The 20,856-nt window shown below is 43.3% G+C and overlaps 1 protein-coding gene across 1 annotated transcript; it reads right to left on the bottom strand.

The window, feature by feature from the left end:
* Nucleotides 1-53: 53 nt before the first annotated feature.
* Cap-H2 (Chromosome associated protein H2) lies at nucleotides 54-20,553 on the bottom strand. Its single transcript, XM_065220201.1, has 5 exons — nucleotides 20,439-20,553; nucleotides 19,277-19,511; nucleotides 17,596-19,218; nucleotides 17,374-17,500; nucleotides 54-2,333 (listed from the first exon to the last, which is right to left on the bottom strand). The coding sequence occupies exons 1-5, from the start codon at nucleotides 20,444-20,446 to the stop codon at nucleotides 904-906; spliced, it is 3,423 nt and encodes a 1,140-aa protein (XP_065076273.1). The 5' UTR covers nucleotides 20,447-20,553; the 3' UTR covers nucleotides 54-903.
* Between the last annotated feature and the right edge of the window lie 303 nt (nucleotides 20,554-20,856).

Genomic DNA, 20,856 nt, shown 5'->3' with positions numbered 1-20,856 from the left:
CAGTAAAGTGAAAAGGAAAAATGTGAAATTATCTCACCACGACTCAAGAAAGGTTTATATTGTTTTCAAATTTTATTACAAAATATAAATCTTATTTCGTCACAATAAATTCTACATTTTCTGCCTCCTAAAAAACAGATCCCAGTTTGTTCTTATCTGCTACATAATACCTAAAACTTACACCTGTAGATCTGTCATGTATATATTACAGTAAACCTCAAAAAGGAAGGAATCTAGGTAGTGTGTATTGGTGCAAAAATTTCACATCGATTCAACTGTTTTCAATTATTTGTTTACGCTAAGAAAAATTGTCCAACTAAGATAAATTTTAGCTAATAATTTTCATGTTAAGTTTTTAGTCTTAAATCTATTCAAGGAAAACAAAAATGCAAACAAATATAGCAAGAAGTTGCAAGGAAATGTTACGAAGCAAACAAAAATTGCTTAAATATAGGAATATTTTTATGAAAAATAAAAGAAACAGGGTGTAAATATAAATTCAAATCAATAGTACTGGTAAATAAGGAATCTTTCGTCAAATAACACAAATGGAAAGAAAGCCCTAACATAAACTCATTGAATGCGTCAGGAGAAAAATGAACAAACAATGGGAAAAATGCTCACATTGGAACGGTGCAATTACCTAGCATATGTACGAGGATTTGTACTAAGGAAAAGTCAAATGGTTTATAAATATTAGACAAGGGGGAAACAAGGAAGAGTTTTAAAGCTTAACATCTAAATTTGTGGGTCCTAATCCTACAAAAGAACAACGCTGTTCTCCAATCAACAAACTTTGCACCCTTGTCCATCTGGTGTCAACAAACTAAACCGCATCAAGTGGGTGCTAACAAAAAAAAAAACTGTTTCGACTCGTGCTGCATTATCCAAGTGCTTAAAATCCTAGCAATCGCTCGCCCCAATCATCGATCCGTAGCCGGATTCCGACGCCGAGATCAGGCTCTTGGAGCAGCAAGGATCCTGATCGACCATCATCGGTGCCATTATTGCTTCATTGGTCTGCAGATCGACGGATAGGATTTCATCCGGGTCGTCCTGTTCCGGGGTAATCTGCTCAGGTTCCTCCGGTGGCGGTGGCGGCTGCGGCGGAGGAACGCTAGATTCTTCCACACATGCTTCCTCCGGTGGTTCTGCTCCATCGGAAGACAACCCATAAGCACACTGTCGCATTCCCCGGCGGAACGCTATCCGCTTTCGCTTTGTCTCTTCGCTGTTGATGTCCGGATATATTCGGAGAATTCTCTCCAGAAAATTATGATCCGGTTCGTCATCGTCGCCTGCTCCATCATCTCGCAACCGCTGGATTCCACTCAAATCACCTTCGTCTTCCCTCTCCAATCCTTCATCTTCTTCGACAAGCCTCTTCCGCTTCTTCCCACGTGACGACTTGCTGGCACTTACCGCCGGTGTGTTATCACAGGGAATCCTCTCGCCCATACTCTCCATCTCCTGATGGTGACGCTTGCGACTCAACAGTCGCAGCTCTATGTCCTCCTTGGCCGTCAAACGTTGTGGGTCCTGATTCTTCGTCACAATCTGCACATTATTTGTATTGGCCAACATCAGCATCGAGAGGAAGTACCGCGCCGTAAAGTCCTCCTGTTTGTTCTCCATTACCTGAGCAAAATTTATCGCTGGCGTTTCCGTTGCCGTCGACTCTTCCGGCCCGAACGAATCAATGATTTCGGTCCCGTACGCATGGATGTCGAAGTGGTTCCTTTTCTCCGATTCAATCAGAATAGGTCGCAGCTTCCTGTGCCAGTTGTTGACCTTTTCGATCAGTTCCTTCGCTTCCGCCATGCTCTGAATGAACTTTTCACTGGTCAGGGCGGAGTTTTGGTCAGATTCGGTAGTTGTGGCTGACGGTTCCTCCGGCACCGGAACCGAGGCGACAGACGACGGTTCCGGTGTTCCTTCCTTGGAGCGACTCCCCCGCAGCGCCTGGTCGTTCTGATCATCTGAGATTCCTGAATCGCGGGACATGGTTCGCGTCGGCGTCGATTGCTGCGAGGCGGGTTGGGTCTTTTCCGGTTCAGGCATCGAAGCGACAGCTTGTTCTTTTTCCGGCTCGGGAACAGGGTTTTGCGATATGTTAGCTTCATCGCGATTATTGTGATCGAAATCCGCAAAGTTGGCAATGTCAGTGTTAGGTCGCGAATCGGCGCTATTTTCGAACCCGAGGAAATCGCTTTCCGGCGAGCAAGGTCGGGACACATTCGACCGCTGGCCGTCACTCAGCGGAGCGAGGCTGTACAGGCCTGTGCCGTTCGGGCCCTGGAGGATATCCGCGTATTCGTCGAAGCCGTGGAAATCTGGAATCGATAAGAGAAGGACACATGATTAGCGTGGTAGAGGGTAATCTTTTGATGGGGTTTTCGAGTCCTATTTGCCATGTTGAAAATAAGTTTGTAATTCTAATTGCAGTCAGGAATCCTTATTGCCGGTGTAGGGGGACGTGAATAAGGAACCGCGAATACCCACAGCTTATGGGATTTTCACTAATGGGCTGTGGTGGATTATCTCATTTGTTTCAATATATAAAGCTATACTGTCTTCGATAAAGTTGTTGTACTTGGTTAGACCAACAAGCCTGTGCTATTCGATTCAGGTTTAATTGGGAACTACGCCGCTAGATGCGCTTTACTTTTACATTACTTATGCGTGCGCTATATTATATGGAATTTGGATCCAGCATAAAGGGTGTCCACGATGAAATTGCCACACACAATATTGATTCGCTAAATTCGAGTTTTCATCCGATTGCCATCAAATTTTCAGGGATTGAGAAATAACTATTAAACTTCATTTTACCATTTTACTCGTATTTTATTTACAGTCCATACGCAAATGCCCGCACCTTGGCCTTAACCCCGGCCATAAGATTCTGCACAACCTGTGAATCAACCGTTTTTTGCATATAAACCCATACTTTCTTCAGTTCCTCGACTGTCTTCACTACCTTAGGTCGTTTAAGAAGGTGCTGCTTCATAATCGCCCAGTACTTCTCGATGGGGCGGAGCTCCGGAGTGTTGGGAGGGTTGAACATTTGCGGCACGAAATTGACCTTATTGTCCGCATACCACTTCAGCACGTCCTTGGAGTAGTGGCATGAGGCCAAATCTGGCCAGAAGATTGTTGGGACGTTGTGGGCCTTCAGGAGAGGAAGCAGCCGCTTCTGGAGGCACTCTTTTATGTACACCTGTCCGTTCATCGTGTCCTGGGTCACGAAAGGTGCACTCCGCTTCCCGCACGTGCAGATGGCTTGCCTAACCAGGAATTTCTTCGCAAATTTGGACATCTTCTGAGTGCGGACATGCTCCGGAACGCTGAACTTATCCTTGGCCGTGAAAAACAGGTTGCCGGGGATCTGTTTGAAGTCGGCCTTCACATATGTTTCGTCGTCCATGATGCAGCATTCAACTTTCGTCAGCATGTTGAGGTACAACTTCCTGGCACGGGTTTTGGCGGACTTGTTCTGCTTCTCGTCGCGATTAGGGGCCTTTTGTACCTTGAACGTTCGAAGCCCAGCCTTAGTTTTGGCCTTCTGGACAAAACTTCGGCTTAGGTGCAGCTTCTTAGCCACATCCCTAACGGAGGCGTTCGGATTTCGGTTGAAGGCCCCAACTACGCGGTTGTGATTTTTGGTGTTGTACGGAATACTTTTTCCTTCACTTCTGGGCTTCCGATCGGTGGTCAACCGTTCCTCGAACCGCTTAATCACTCGCGACACCGTGGAATTCGCGATTCCCAACGTTTTAGCGATGGAACGATGCGAGAGATCCTTGTTCTCGTGATGAATGCGCAAGATTTTATCACGCACGAGCTGTTCGACTCCATTTCCGCGAGTTTTGATCACAGGACTTTAAAACTTGCAGGATGTAAATAATGCACTATGAACTAAATCCACCCAAATTTTCATTAAATTCTACCCAACGGTTAAAAAGTTAGAGCAATTTCATAGTGTGGCAATTTCATCGTGGACACCCTTTATGTCTTGATCCTGGCCATGTAGAAAGTTGCTGTCGTGAGAAAAGTTGTTCAGGTGACCAAGACCATTCGGATGGTTACCATATTAGTTTAGAACTCCCATACCACGCGGCACTAGTGTACACTTGGACTTTCTGAATATTCTGTATCTCAAGATCCTAACCGTATAGAAGGTTACTGTCTTGAGCAAAGTTGTTCAGATGACCACGGTCTTCCGGATGGTTGTCATATTAGTTTAGAACTACCACGCTACGCGGTACTAGTGTGTACTTGAACTTCCTTTATGCTATGTCTCCAAAGCCTGCCCATATAGGATGTACCTGTGCAATGTGAGTATTTCCGAAACAGGGGGGTTGAGGTAAAAGCTTTTGAAAAAAAAAACTGTCAAATACCCTACAATATGAAATATTTTGAAATGGGGACGACATTTACATGTTGAAAATCTATGTCCGCTGCCAATTTGGAATCGAAGATGGCGGCCATCTGTTTTAGAAATGCTATTATACAGGGTGTTTGGTTCCGGGTTTTACATATTTTCAGGGTAGATAGGGCTCCTAAAGTTATGAAAAAATCCCCATGAAACATAGGGTCGGAAATGACTGCTAAGTGAGTTATTCAACATTTTATGTTTTTTTGTATTGCCAACTTTGGTTAGCTATATTTTTTAAATCTTAATGTGGTTTTCTGATTTCAACATACCAAATGAAAGATTGAAGCCTTAGCTATCAATGCTTTCTAGAAAAGAACTCGACTAAAGTTAATTATCATACATTAAAATTGAAAAGTATGTTGAAAGTACCGAAAAAACTGGTGAAATTTCATACATTTTAGTGTTTTTAAGTTGAATATTTTCATTTCTGTTTATTTAGTTGTTCTACAAAACATTCTCCATGCAGTTCCCTAGATTTGTGTCTTTGGTAGTAACCTTGTAGGCTTTATGGTTTCTTCGTAATTATTGATTTAAAACAGTCATAAAAACTTGTGACGTTTTCTTAAAATGCGCTATAGTCACCCTATTCGTTCGTACGTTCGGCTGTTGCAGTGGACTACGCACATGAAATTTTGGTAGAATGTTATTGTAATTGTTTAGGTACATTCTTAACTTTTGATTACCGCACATCTCCTGCGCCGAAAGAAATCATAACTGCGGAGATGTTTCGCGGTATCGAATATTGTTCAGTCTCAGCAGAAAACACAACGATTGACACCGAATCGGCGAATTCTGAGAGCGGAAGGGAGAGAAGTAGGTAGTGGTAATAAGTCGATGTCCTTTTTATTTCATAGCACTCGCAGCTCAGCTGCGGTGCTGATTCGATGGAGGAGTATCAACTCCGCTGCTTCTGTATACACACTTAGATTTTTTACAGGAGTTAGTGTTTTTACTGGATTTTTGGATTACCGACTCGGTTAAAATTCAAATGCCTGTTATTCGTAAAGATTGGATAAAATCGATTTTTTTTTTATTTTTCATCATTACACGGGGTTAACAGAAGTTAATGTGTAAAATTTGGTAACATTTTTCTCAACTTTGAATTTTTCACAGATTTTTAAAATTTTACCGAAGATTTCCGCAATTCAAAAACTCGGTAAAAATTACTGACTCGATAAGTGTGTACTGATGTATGGTTGGTGAAGAGGCTAGCATGTGGAGGGTATTCTCGGGCTAGTGTATGCCACCCATCCCCACTTATAATTCAGTAATACACTATTTATTCATTTCTGTTTGATATGTTTACAAAGTTTGACAAACAGAAATGAGCATTGCAGTGTAGTTACCAATTTTCCAAGTCAAAGACTTCAGATAACTGTTCGAAGTCCCAGATGAAAAATGTTGTTTAAAAAGATGGGCTTTTGTATACAATATTTGCTACATTACATGAAATGTTTCAGAACTTTACATGATTTATAATGTAAACTTATATGATATGTGACACTCCATTTATGTGCATCATACTGAACAGAAATTTACACTACTTTTTCGAACTGTGTGGTATGGATATTTTTGGAACTGGGACGCCTTGTAGACGTCAAATTGAAATTCAAGATGACCACCACGATGACAATGACTGGGCTACAAAATGGTGCGTTGACAACCTGGATGGAGCGGAATACCTAGCTCTGGTTCTCAAGTTCCTACCTCACGCCTCCCCGAGTCATATGATAACAACAGACTACCAGTTGAAACATGGACACAGCTGGGTGGCGTAGCCTACGCAATGTTGCCAGTCCGGTAATAGCAAAGTGAAGAGGTGCGACGCGAACACTGGCGCGGTAACCATAGCACGGTGATAGAAGGAATGCTTCACCAAACCCGAGCGTCAGTTCATGGAACTGCAAATCGCTCGGCTTCCCGGGCTGCGATAGGTTAATCTATAATGAACTTCAACCACGGAACTTCGAGGTCGTAGCACTGCAGGAACTTTGCTGGACGGGACAAAAGGCATTGAAGAGCGGGCATCGAGCGACTACTTTCTACCAAAGCTGTGGCACGACCAACGAGCTGGGAACCGGCTTTGTAGTGCTGGGTAAGATGCGGCAACCGATCAACGCGAGGGTGTGCAAGTTGTGGATTAAGGGCCGTTTCTTCAACTACAGCATTAGCAACGAGACCCGACAACGAGAAACAAGCGCTCTATGACGTCAAAATTGTCATCAGGCAGTGTACAGACCGGCAATCGGGCCAAACAGCCTACGTGCCGTATCGAACAACAACGGCCAGCGATGCGTGAACTTTGCAGCCTCTCGGGGCATGATAGTCCGAAGTAGCTTTTCCCCCGCAAGGATATCCACAAAGCCGCCTGGAGATCTCCTGACCAACACACAGAAAACCAAATCGACCACGTTCTAATCGACGGGAAATTCTTTTCCGACATTATCAACGTCCGCACGTACCGCAGTGTGACCATAGATTCGGACCACCACTTCGTTGCAGTATGCATGCGCTCAAAACTCTCGACGGTGCATAACACCCGTCGAAGTCGAACGCCGCGACTCAACATTGAGCAATTACGGGATGCCGGAGTTGCCCAGGATTACGCGCAGCAGCTGGAAACTACACTATCCACGGAAGAGCAGCTACTCTTGAAGATGGCTGGAGGAACATCCGTTCCGCCATAGGTAGTTCTGCTGCAGCGGCACTAGGTACTGCGATCCCGGACCGAAGAAATGACTGGTTTGACGGCGAATGCAAACTGGTTAGTAGAGGAGAAGAATGCAGCACGGGCGAGAATGCTGCAACACCGCACGAGATTGAATGTGGAGCGATACAGACAAGCGCGGAACAGACAAAACTCGGTTTTCCGAAAGAAGAAGCGTCAGCAGGAAGACCAACATCGCGAGGCGATGGAAAATCTGTATCACGTAAATGACACACGGATGTTCTACGAAAAGATAAGTCTCGTTTACTTTCTTCGAAGGGACGTATAAGCTTTTTAAAAAAAATGCATTTGATCGTCGATTTGACCTAACTGGAAGCTCGCCCACGCATGCTAACACTACACGGCGAATGAGAACAACTCAAATTTGAGTTTAGTTCACTCATAATCGCCAAAAGTGCAGGAACTCAGCGATGAGTTAATTTGTCTCATGTTTTCCCAGGGTTTTCCAGGATTTTCCAGGGAAAAAATCCCAAATTTGAGAAAAGTAAAGATTGGATTCAATCAGTCTATTGGTACTACTCCGAGACTGAATAAAATTTTCGTCAATTTCCTCATTTTCCGGCAGATTATTTAGGTTTTCCACAGGAAACTATGGGACAAATTTTACTCATCGCTGAGTTCCTGCACTTTTGGCGATTATGAGTGAACTATACTCAAATTTGAGTCGTTCTCATTCGCCGTGTACCATCAGATAGGGGAAATTTTCCCGGCCATAGTAAGCGTGTGCGACCTACCAGTTACGCTTAATCGACGATCAAATGCATTGTTTACAAAAGCTGATACGTCCCTTCGAAAAAGTAATCGAGAAATAGTTTGCGCAAAGGCTACGTGCCGCAAGCCGATATGTGCAAGGACATGGACGGTAACCTTCTCACGAACGAGTGTGAGGTGATTGAGAGGTGAAAGCAGTGCTATGACGAGTATCTCAACGGTGATACAGTAGAAAACGAAGGTGACATTGCAACAGACCTTGTAACACGCGCAGAAGACGACAAACTACCGGCTCCTGATCTTCAAGAAGTTGAGGAGGAGATCGGTCGGCTGAAGAACAACAAAGCAACTGGTGTAGATCAACTACCAAGTCAGGGTGTCGACTCAAAGTCGGAAAAAAAAAATTCCCTGCACGCTATTTTAAAACTACCCAAATTTGGGTACAATCCACCCAGATCGGTCAAAACTGAACCTACCCAAAAATGGGTAAACTATGTTGGGAGTGACAAGTTGACAAATTGACAACATCGACATGAATTCGATCGACTTTGTTCATTTTTCAACTTGTCGCTCCCAACATAGTCTACCCATTTTTGGGTAGGTTCAGTTTTGACAGATCTGGGTGGATTCTACCCAAATTTTGGTAGTTTTGAAATAGCGTGTGACTTTCCTGTGGGTTTTCAGAAAAATTCCAGTCCACAAAACTCCGATAGGGTAAACGCTCGTATAGTTGCTGTACGTTAGAAGCGTTAGGTTTCTGTAGTTGTGTATTGAGTCTCCATACACAACTATAGGAACCTAACGCTTCTAACGTACCGCAACCATAGGAGCGTTTCCCATATTTTAACTTAAGAAGCTACAACGTGGTGTGCTTTATTATACCGTAGTGCAAATTATGGTTAGTATAAAATGAACAGCAGAGTAAGCTTTCGAAAATATCAAGAATAGCCTAGTCATGGCACGCACAACAGAACTTGATTGGCAAATCAAAGTTGGCACTCGTGGAGAATAGAAGAACTATGACAGTGATGATCGTTTCAAAATTTTCCACGGTGAGGTATACGAGTGCTATCTTAAAATGCTTTTATTTTGCAAATGGAGCATTTTATTTAAATCTGGTTACTGCTACAGTAGAAAAGCTGAAATCTATGTCTACAAATTAAAATTCTGGAAAGAAATTATTTTTTTTTTCTATATTATATGTCTATTAAGTAATCCTTAAGTTTTCTACTAGCGTAGCATAAACCAGATTTAACTAAAATGCTCCATTTGCAAAATAAAAGCATTTTAAGATTGCACTCGTATACCTAACCGTGTAAAATTTTGAAACGATCATCACACTCATAGTTCATCTATTCTCCACGAGTGCCAACTTTGATTTGCCAATACCAATACAATTTTTACAGAACATAACTATGACCGACTACCTATTGCATAAAAGTTCTATAGAATATAGAGAAACGTCAAAGTGTTCCGATGCCAGCGCTGCGGCGTGTAGTTCGCGGAACTGATAATATTCAAATCAACCGTTAAATGCATGAACGAAGATACACAATGAAGAGTTACGTCTGTTTGTCTGTGCCTGGATCTTGAATTTCTGTGTAAGAGATTTTGAATTATTTACAGTCCGCTTTGAGAAGCGTCCGAGAACGGTTGTGTGTTTTTGCTCCGCTGCGTGCTTTTTTTTTAGAGCTCGGGCTATCTTTGTGCTGCCGTGTAGTTTTTCGGTGCTCGCATTTGAATAGTTTTGTGTCCCGGACGCGAAAATTCGATTTAGAATGATTTGTGCTGATGTTTTTCCCCTGTTGCTTTGGTGCCTGGAGTGCTCTCGCTCCCTTTGTTGACGGTGTGACTCGACTGCGCTGATCTATTATTAGGTTTTTGAGGTGTGCATTGCTTTTGTGCACAGAGTGACATGAAGAAGAAAAGTGATATTTAGTTATTGTGTGGTTGGATTCGCTGGAGGAGGAATTGTTTAAAAATGACTAGAGAAAATCAAGCATCGAGACTGCGCTCCCGGATATATTGATTTGGTGAGTACTTTCCAGTTGAAGATTGTTCTCTCTAAATATCCATTTTTTGAATACATTTCATTAATCAAACATTATTATATGCTGGGTTTGGGGGGGCAGCCTAAGGGTTTCAAAGGATTTGTAGACTGGACAAGGGTTCGTGGATTTGCCAGTCCCTTGTCACGTGTTGATAGACGTACATCTTGTCGTTTGTCTTCCAAAGGTCTTCAATGAAGTTGATTCACCCTGCTGCAACAAACCATCAGGCAGAACTTTACAACCAGTGAAGTATCTGCAGTCATAGGTAATCCTTGCACTGATGGTGGGTTCTATTCACATCACATAACATCACAACATAACTATGACCGACTACCTACGAAGGGTGTGAATAGGCTTAGGGTTATAAATACATATTATAATATAATAATGAATAATTACTGCTCACAACTAGGCTCACTATTCATTACTAAGTTATAATAGGAATATTTAATCAATGTCACCAGCTCTCACTTTGTGTTCATAATTTCACAACTAAATAAAAATCAACGCGTAGACTTTTCTCTTTACCAGTGTTCAGAAGATCATTCTCAAATCTCATTCATTGAGTGTCCTTGCGAGAACAAACTCGCGTGCGATTGTGGGCAAACAAAATTCACGCTTGAAATTCTCACGCACTCACACTCACACCGTCGAAAAATCATTCCAACTTTAAACTCATAAAAACCACACAAACGTTAATTGATACCATGGCTATGCATGTTTTGTTAGTTCTCCAACCCCTGATGCACAAACAATAGTAATAACAATAAATAACGCCAAAATATAAATAAATTAATTTTTGAACCTGAAAACTCATCGGTGATTTTTGCAACGATGAATTTTGCAAGGCAAAACTCATAGGCGCATAAACTCATGCATGAGTTTTGATTTTTCCGAACACTGCTCTTTAAATATAGGGGAAATGTCTTTAATGTTGGCCTATGGATCTAATATTGGGCCCATCGCTAAAAATCTGCTTTTTATCAATTTTATCTAGATAAACGCGTTATTGGGACTTTACTTATGGATATTTTTGTTTGCTATTGAAAATTTACGCGATTGCTGAATTTATGTATGGGCCCAAATTAGGGACACTTACGCCGAACATTACCTGCATTTCCCCTAAATTATAGAAAAATAACAGAGCAGTGGCGGGGGGGGGGGGGGGGGTGGTACACCCCTCACCATCCCTCTCCAAAGAGAGAGTTTGGTAAAGAGAGATGAAAAAACCGATTTGTACCTTCCTTAAAAGTTGTCCTAGCTCGCTATTCTAATATCTATATGCAATCTTCATACTGCCGTACTCTAACGGAACTATCAACTCTATGCTTTCATCTACTCCATCTATCGTATAAAAATTACCACTACAGTCTGTTATTTGAAATTAGCATCTTCAACTATGTAAATCGTTGACTTCACGTAGAAGTAATACTAAAAGATATAGTCAAAGAACAGAGCAGTGATTATTCTTGCTTTAACAACCGAACCTGAGGATGCACTGCTCATACATAAGTCAGTAAGTTTTCGTACTCTCTGGACCTTCATATGACAACCGCAGACATGGCAAATTAATTTAAGTTTAATTATCATTAACATTTTATTCTTTCAATGAGTTCACATTACAACGAGAAATTACAAGTTGAATATGTGTTTATGTTCGGATTACTATTAAAAATGTTTATGATTTGAGCAGAACAATTTTCTCCTGCAAACTCTCGGCTTCTTTTTGAGCATTTTCTAACTACTTTCTTCGCTTATTCTCGAGATGTTTCGCTTCTGCTTCTCTCTGGCGTTTCAACAATTTCACTTTGTCGGAATCGAGAGCTTCTTTCATACGACGATCCTTGTCTACATGAAAAGCGAATTTCGAACTCGCTGAATAAGTTCATTCGAAATTTGTAAGTTTTCCAATCCGCCTGCATGAGCAACACCATCATAGATCTGACGTCGCGCTACGACTGACTCAAAAAAACATTCTGCAGTTACTGAAAAACCTCTCTCTGCATAGGCGTTGCTATGCGATAAGCAGCAAATCATTTTCAAAAACCAACAATAGTTCTGAATACGCCGACCAATAACCTGTGCAATATTGTTCAGATGATCAATATTAATGAACCTTTCCATAATGCCTCTAACCATTTGAGACATCACGTTGTACAAAAAAAGGCGCCATAGGGTTGTCCGTCTGAAATTCGCATAGAAATGGCTCAACTTCGACAGCAACTGATTTGATGAAAGCCAGCTTAATACCACGTTCAGATTACAGAGTTATAACATGTTATAACGGTTGTCAAATAATAGCAACACAGAAACCACCATCAAGATAGTGCTATAACATGTTATAACCACAAACGAAGTGACAGACGACTAACTGGCGAAGAAATCCATTTAAATAATGTGGTTCACTGTAATAGAATTTTCTTGGAAGCTTGTGCCATCATTCACCAGATGGGCTAGTTTTTTTGTTTTGATTTGAACAAAGTTGATTTTGTGTACAATGATTCTTTGACAGTGTGCAAAGAGTGCGTATCATTTTGTCATATTTTTATGCATTTCAGTTTTGAGTAGAATGAAAGAGATAGGACCAAAACATTCTAGTACATTCGGTGAAAATGCTAGTTCAATCTAGTAGTAGTGTTGCCATGTGGTACAATCCAGTAGTAGTGGTGTTGCCATGTGGTACACTGAAAAATTGCAATAGCAGGTTAGTCACCAAAGTTTTCGAGCCGCTCCGTCTGTCACTTCGTTTGTGTTATAACTCTGTAGTCTGAACGTACTATTAGCCATCAGCAGCGAGTCATTCAAACAGTTTTTAACATCTTGGTTCGATTTTGTCTTTCTGGACGCCTTGAATAAATTTTCGTATTTGCGGAATAATTTCGATTGCCCTCTGAACAGCACCACTATTATTCAGTCATCGGTGGCCGCAAAACTTTAATGGGAATATGGTAGATCCGGAATACATTGTGAAAAATAATAAACTAGGCAGAGCAATTGGAAAAGAACTTCTTTATTGAACGAAGGTTTGTGAAGGAATGAATAAATTAGTGACACGAATCTTCATGGGTTGCTACATGCTTGTTGTTTAGACAGAGTTGATCGGTTGCTACTCAACATCCCCGCTCAACCGAACAATCCCAGCTTTTCTCGAAGAAATGTGAACGGTCCTTTTGGCAAGGCCTTCGTGAATATATCAGCTGCTTGCTCATTGGTCGGTACGTACATTATCTTGAAAGCACCTTCTTGAATCTTCTTGCGCATAAAGTTGTATCGAATATCTATGTGCTTCATATGTCTATGGTCTCGGGGCTCCTCAGCTATTCGAATGCAAGATTGATTATCTTCAAATATTGGTATGGGATGCTCGAACGTAGAACCAAATTCGCACAGCAAGTTACGCAGCCATATTGCTTCACACATCGCTTGACTAAGGGAAACATATTCCGCTTCTGTTGACGACAGGGCTACAGTTGCTTGCTTCTTTGTATTCCAGGATACCGTCGCACCATAAACTTGGAAAACGTTCCCGGAAATTGATTTTCTGTCCTCTCGATCATTGCCCCAGTCGGCATCGGCATAACCCTTCAAAGGAATCGCATCTTCTCGTCGCTGATAGACTAAACCAAAATTGATCGTCCCTTTCAAGTAGCGCAGCAGTCGTTTCAGGTGGTTCCAATGGGTGTCAGTAGGGAAAGCTTGAAATCTGCTGAAATAACTTACAGCTGCGCTTATGTCCGGCCTTGATGATATCGTCAAGTAGGTCAGACATCCAATCAATTCGCGATACGGGTGTGTTGTTGGGTTGTCATCCTTGTTGGTGTCCAGCTTCAAATTCGGGTCCATTGGGGTACTAACGGGGTTACAATCCTCCATACCAAATCTTCTCAACATGTCTGCAATGTATTTCGGTTGGCTGATCTTCATTCTTCCAGTCTTGAACGTCTTCTGTTTCTAGTTGTTCCTCTCGGCAATCATTATCTCCAAATGGCATCGGCATCGACTTCACTGTAGCTTCAACGACTTGTCGCTCGTCGAACACAACATCACGAGACGTGAATATCTTCCTCGTTCTAGGGTCCCAAATGCGATATCCATTCGTTGTATATCCTACCATCACATTCTTCGAGGTTTTAGAGTCCAGCTTGTCACGTTTTTCTTTGGGTATCCACGTATACGCAATCGATCCAAAAACGCGCATCTTGTCTACGTTTGGTTTCTTGCCATACCAGATTTCATATGGAGTTTTCTTTTCTTGAAGAGCAGACGTCGGACTTCGGTTCAACACATATGCAGCAGTCTGCACAGCTTCGCCCCACATTGATTTAGACAATTCAGCATCTTGCAGCATCGACCGGGCCTTCTCCGACAGTGTTCTATTCATCCTTTCTGATACTCCATTTTGTTGTGGACTGTACGGCACCGTGAATTCCAGTTGAACTCCTTCAGCACGACAGAAACTTCGAAACGATTTGCTGCTGTATTCTCCTCCGTTATCGCACCTGAGACTAGCTATTTTCACGCCGAAGAATGCTGTCACCTGGGCATGGTAACGCTCGAACATCTTTTGAACTTCGTCCTTTGACTCCAACAAATAGACTACGGTGAAGTGGCTAAAATCATCGATGAACGTTACATAATATCGCTTTCCGTTCCAGGTAGTCGGAGTGAATGGTCCGCACACATCCGAGTGGACCAATTCTAGCAGTCGGCTTGAACGTCGTTCCGTCGATTCTTCAAATGCTTGCCTAGTCTGCTTCCCAGCCAAACATATTTCGCAGATACAACTATTTGGCCAGTCTTGAATTTTCGAAGAAGTTTCAACCATCGCATTCTTCCACAGACTCTTCAGATTACCTGCGCCAAGATGACCATACCTTCTATGCCACAAATCGAACCCATCGCTTTTGAACACCATCGCACTTGCGCATCCTGCCTCACTTCCGTCTCGGACAAAAATATCTAACGCATACAATTGACCCAATCGCCGACCAGTACAGACAATACGACCGTCCTTTTCTATAGTCACCTTTCCGCTGACGATCTTGACTGTCATATCATTATCTTCCAATCTCCGCACCGAAAACAGGTTGCATTGTAGCTCCGGCACGTATAATACCTCGTTTACCACGGCAGGTTGCTTCTTTCCATCGACCAGCATATCCACTCTTACGGTACCAGCGGTTTCAGCAACAATAACTTGGCCAGACTTCGCAACAGCTATGTGCATTTTACATTTCAACGAATGTAATTCTTCGAACAACGATTTGTCTTTCAACATGTGATCAGTGGCGCCTGAGTCCAGGAACCACTCTATCTTCCGATTCTTCGACGAAGTCAGCAATGCACCACTGCCAGCGCTCGTAGTCGCAATGAAGGCCACCTCATTTTCGCTCGTAACATTCGCTCCAGCTTTCTGCCGTCGTCCAAATTTGCCTCCAGATTTCCAGTTCTTCTCTCGATCCTTTCTGTCGACTTGACGGTTCTCAGGACATTCAGCACGCTTGTGTCCAACACGACCGCAACCGTAACACTTGTAGCCAGCTTTTCTTCCAGCGAACGCAGATTCACCACTGCCGTTTTCTTCGTAATTCGTTGAACACTTACCGGACCGCTTCACTTGCTCATCCAACAAACGTTTCTTGACGTATTCGAGAGTTAATTGATCGGGCTGAATGGTTTCCAAGGCAGTAATCAGAGCTTCATAAGATTTCGGCAGGGCTAACAAAAGTTGACAGACGACGTCTTCTTCTTCAGTCTTCACTCCTGCAGCTTTCATCTCACGAAGTACCTTCTCGAACTGGAGCAAAAATGACTTGATGTTCTCTTCTTCCTTGAGCCGCAACTCTTGAAACTGCTTCCGTAAGAATAGTTTTCCAGCGATTCCGACCCTTTCAAAGGCGTTCTTGAGCGCATCCCAAGCTTCCTTCGCAGTTCTCTTATCCTTCACATATTCCAGCTGATCTTCGGCTATACGGTGAATTAACAGGTTCTTGCATTTTCTGTCCTTGGCCATCCGCTCGTCCAGTAGCTTCTTCTTCCGCTGCTTCTCTTCAGCAGTATCACCCGGAAGTTCCCTCGCGTACTCTTCGTCAGCAACAGCCTTCTCCAGACACTCCAGCAAGCCTTTGTCTTCCATCAATACTTCTATTCTGAACTTCCAGTTCCCGAAGTTTTCGCCGTTAAACAGCCAGAGTTTGTCGTCGCTCATCTTGAAGTCTTCTTCCGTACGAATCAAACGACCGTTACTTCACTATCGATTCCGGTTCCGCTCTGGGCCCATAACCTAATAAACTAGGCAGAGCAATTGGAAAAGAACTTCTTTATTGAACGAAGGTTTGTGAAGGAATGAATAAATTAGTGACACGAATCTTCATGGGTTGCTACATGCTTGTTGTTTAGACAGAGTTGATCGGTTGCTACTCAACAAAAAACGCTCGTCTTGCTGGTACATCTTTGAAGATATTGAAGATACCTCGCAAATATTTGACAACATCCCAACTGGTACTGCGAACACGATCCTTGAATGCATTTTGCAAAATATGCAGCCCACAGCTTCCCAGATCTATCAGCTTCTCACCACCTTTTTGTACCTCTAGCTTCAATTCACATTGAGCCCAATTTCCTCAACAGTACCACTGAAGAGTCAAAAAGGTTCAGCCGATTAACACTGAGTTCATATGTGACGTCACGCTGCGGAACCTAATTCGAATTGTCAAACGGGCGATTCGAACTTTCAAATGGGCGATCAGATCTGTCAAACGAAGTGATACGGGCACGAGTTTGAAAGTAGTTTGTATGAGCTGTCACGCCGGTTCGTCGGTGATTGAATGTCGGAATCAGGTCGTTGTCTCTATTTACGATGACTTTTAGAAGACATTTGATACTGTTCCAGGTGACTGCGGATCGAACTGATCCAACGGGAATATGATTATCCGAATGCAAAAAAAAACCACTTGAGAGAGGTATTTTATAATTTTTAACGAAGTAGGGGTAAGAGGAGCATAATGCACAGGTGGGGCATAGTGAGCATCCCGAGCTTTGGCTCTGGATCTCCAGCTGCATGAAACAAATCAACTGGTAGTAGGTTCAATATCATTGTGATATTGATCCTACCACAAACCAATTTGTTCCGAATGGCCGAAAGTCCAAGCTGGTGCACGGGATGCTCACTATGCCCCTCTTACTCCTACTATCATGTGTATGAATCCGTCTTTAAGTACCGATCGTTTCTTCGAGTCTGCAGCCTTTTCAAAGCATGTTGATAGTAATAGTTTCTACAGCATGCAACAAATGAATAAATTCAACCTACTTTTTACCACCACTACAACAAGACCGACACCAGAAAAGTTCCACCTCCAATCGGAAGGCTACCCAGTGGAAAAGACCGATATTTTCCCCAGCAAATCGCAACACAAAATATCTGCCCTTTCCTGCTGTACACTCACCTTCCAGTTCGGGGGTCGACGCGCGCCTTAAACCGGCCGGATTCTTCGCGCCTCCGCGAGGGGGGCTCAAACTGTACAACGTCAAGGTGAACATATCCTTCGTTCTGTCGCTAGTTTTCCGTACCAACTAAAATGTAGCAAAGCAACAAACACGTCATTATGCCTCGTCCCCGCGGAAAATTCAATTGTGATTAGTAACAAATCATAAGGGCCCAAACTTACATCCATCTTCATCTTCTTGTACTCCGGCGGAAGTGAAAAGAGCAAGTGCTTCCGCAGGTGGCACTCCGGGATCTTGAGCAGATTCCGCTCCAACAGGGCCGGCTTCAGCGAAATTGTTCGCATCGGTGCTCCTCCTACGGCCATAACCACCATTCCACTGCCGAAGGCTGTAGGTGCTGCTGTTGATGAGTCGGATGGCATTCCGCATTCGCTCAATTTGTCTATGGATGGAGTTCGTGCGAGATCCGAAGGCGTTTGCTTTCCGAGGGATTCTCGATCCACGCCAATGCCTTCATCCTCCATGCTGAGTCGGGATGGCCACTGCTGCCCGGAGGGGTCTTGGTTGGCGGTGGCACCGTCGATGGTTTGATTTTCCAGGGCCATCAGTTCCGGTTCCGGGGAGGATTCTTTCGATTTCGAGAATTCTCCCCGATCATGTTCGGAGATGATCGAGATTATAATCGATCGGGATGGGTCGTGCGGAGGCTGTGTTGATTCTGTTGCAGAATTGTCCGGCTCTGTGTTCTGACTGTCGTCCAGGTGTCCACTATCGTCGAAAGGAGTGGAATCGGACTCCTCAGCCGGAACTTCAATGGAGCTTTCGCTTGACGGGCTCTGATCAATAGCTGTCGATGATAGAACATTGGAGAACGAAGCTTCCTCGGTGCTCGTCTCCATCGTTGCCCACAACTCAGCATCCTTTCCCCGATCGGCAAATTTGCTCTGCATCAATTCCAGGATCGGATCCCTCCGGTAGTTGCTACTCCTTGCCTTATGCAATTCATTGTCGAAATCTGCCGTATCGTCAATATCTATTCGGTACTTATTCTTCAGGTAATCCGGAGGCATGTAAATCTTAAACTCCCGCGGTTTCAGCGGAAAGACCTTTTCCGGCGCCTCTTTACCAGCCCGCTCGCAATGTTCTCTTTCGTATTCATGCTGCTCGAACAGATAGTCAATCACGTCGCAACGCTGGAAGAACTTCTTCAGATCGTGTTCCGGTTTCAACGAGCCCGTCTTGACATCGATGAAGTTCAAAAAGATCTGGTAGTCGTATCGGGTTCCGATAGTTTCTCCTGACTCTAGATCCAAAATTTGATTCTTCCTGGCTGCCGTATGACTGGACAAAATCGGCGCAATGTTCGCCTCGTCCCGCAATCGATTCAGGATTTCCTGCCTCCGTTGCTTACTTGGCATGGTTCTTAGCTCGTTGCAGAACTCCTGCATCTGCTGGAACTTGTTCCGCCGATCGACCGTGACACGTTCCAGCTTGGTCACGAGCGACCCAATCGGAGCCGTTTTCTTGTCCACAAAGCTAAAATCCAAATCGCTGAAGCAATCCGACAACGACTGCGGTTGGAAGCGAGCTGCTCGCTTCCTCCCTGCAGGTTTACTTTCCTTTTGATCCGTCTCCGTACCCTCATCCCGTCCCTTCTGGTCGTGGTCCATGTGTAAAATAATTTCCTCCAAATAATCCACCTTCCGGCCGTAGATCTGGGCTGAACTCATGACCAACATCGCTGCCTCCGGAAAGTTTGTCTCCTCCTTCTCCCGCAGCGTCTCGTACCGGCCCAGCCATTTCTGCAGGTCGAAATCGAAACAACGATCTATCTTCTCCGACACCTTGAAAAAAAATACCAGTCTTTCACAATTCCTCACATTTCAATCAAAACAATTTCACCTCCATAAACATCAGCGCGATTTCCTCCCGGTTGAGATTCTGATGTTCCCGGGGATCTTCCTTCCTCGCCACCGACGATCCATAACTCCGTACGACCCTCGCCCTCTTCGGACTACCTACTCCGCCACCACCGCCCTTCGTAGGCGAACGCTTTTTATTGGCTGATTCCGGTTGCTGATGCGGATCCTCGTGACCACCTTCCCTCAGCCGACGGAGCTCCAAAGCGTTCAATTTTCTGAAAGAAATCCACCATTAATTCCAATTTCCCTCGCAATTAACAAACCCTAGCAAAACTGCGAGCTCTAATCTAGACTAACATTTGAAAAGGGCGTAATTCCAAAATGACCATATTGAGAAAATCGCTTCTGAATTTTGATGACCTAAAAATTAATCCTATTTCACGACTTTCCATTTTCTGGATGATTTTATAAGCTTGGCATATAGTTAATAGTGTAATCTATCATCATGCATCACTAAAAACTCAAAAAAAGTTTTCTTTGTCGTGAAATCGAGAAGAAAACATCATACGCCCTGATAATTTCATACATGTTGTTACCCCCCGGATCTTCCACCCTTTGAACTGCCAACACTGGTGATACGCCGTGGAAGTACATCCTCGGGATTTTTTGTTTGTTGTTCCGCCTTGGTTCTTCGTTCGCAAATTTTGTGAGAGTGGAATTACGCCCGGAGATTTTTTTGGTCTTCTTTTTGTTCGTTGTTTACACGTGAACTATCAATCGGATGCATTTCAAATGAATCGGGCGTGACTAGATACTACAGACTCAACACGTTTGACATATTAAAACGATATAATTCGTAGTTCTGGTGCAAGGCGTAACAACCAGATGCATCATAGAGTTGAAAGTTGGAAATACGCCATGTAAGAAGAAACGTTTTTGATGATTTGAAGTGATATTTTCTTCTACTTTTTCGTGTTTATCGAGAAGTTTGTGAACTATTCTCTCTATATGTGGCAAAATATGGTTTGTTTACATTTTGGCTCTTCCGCCCCTTTCAAATGTTAATCTAGTAATTATTGCACAATTCCACCTCCTCGGCCCTTACTGGAACTTTCACCACCCCAGGGAGTGTGTTCTTGGCAGCTACTTTTTCGTGTCCATTTTTCACCCGGAAAACAAACCCCCCCGGATCGACCGCTTACCTCTTCATATTTCTGGTACATTCGGGTTTAACTTTACGCAAAAATTCTACTTTAAAATCATTTTAAATCGCCAATGTTTGTAATTAATCCGCACTATAGCACTCACGCAACCATAACAAACCAGGGCGCCATTTTTGTTTTTGCACTCTTCGCAGCCATCATCGATGATTGCATGTGAAAATATGTGGAACACGTTTTGGTCAAAATAGCGAAGCGATGACGTGGACAACCCTGCGCGCTCTTATAAATGCTTCGAATACGGTACTGAAAAACAACACAAAAATTGAGTTAAATGCATCCATACACGGCCGTTCAATATCACTCTGAGAGAGAGAGTGTCACTTCTACTCAGATCGAGACGCAGATAAAAGAGAAATTTTTAAAAACGTAGATTACTCCCCAACAAACAATTTAAGCT

The sequence above is a fragment of the Ochlerotatus camptorhynchus genome, unplaced genomic scaffold (assembly GCF_037179485.1).
Source record: "Ochlerotatus camptorhynchus isolate MF236.1 unplaced genomic scaffold, CSIRO-AGI_Acam_v1.1 ptg000010l, whole genome shotgun sequence".
Taxonomy (NCBI): domain Eukaryota; kingdom Metazoa; phylum Arthropoda; class Insecta; order Diptera; family Culicidae; genus Ochlerotatus; species Ochlerotatus camptorhynchus.
This window is presented reverse-complemented; position numbering and strand designations above follow the sequence as displayed.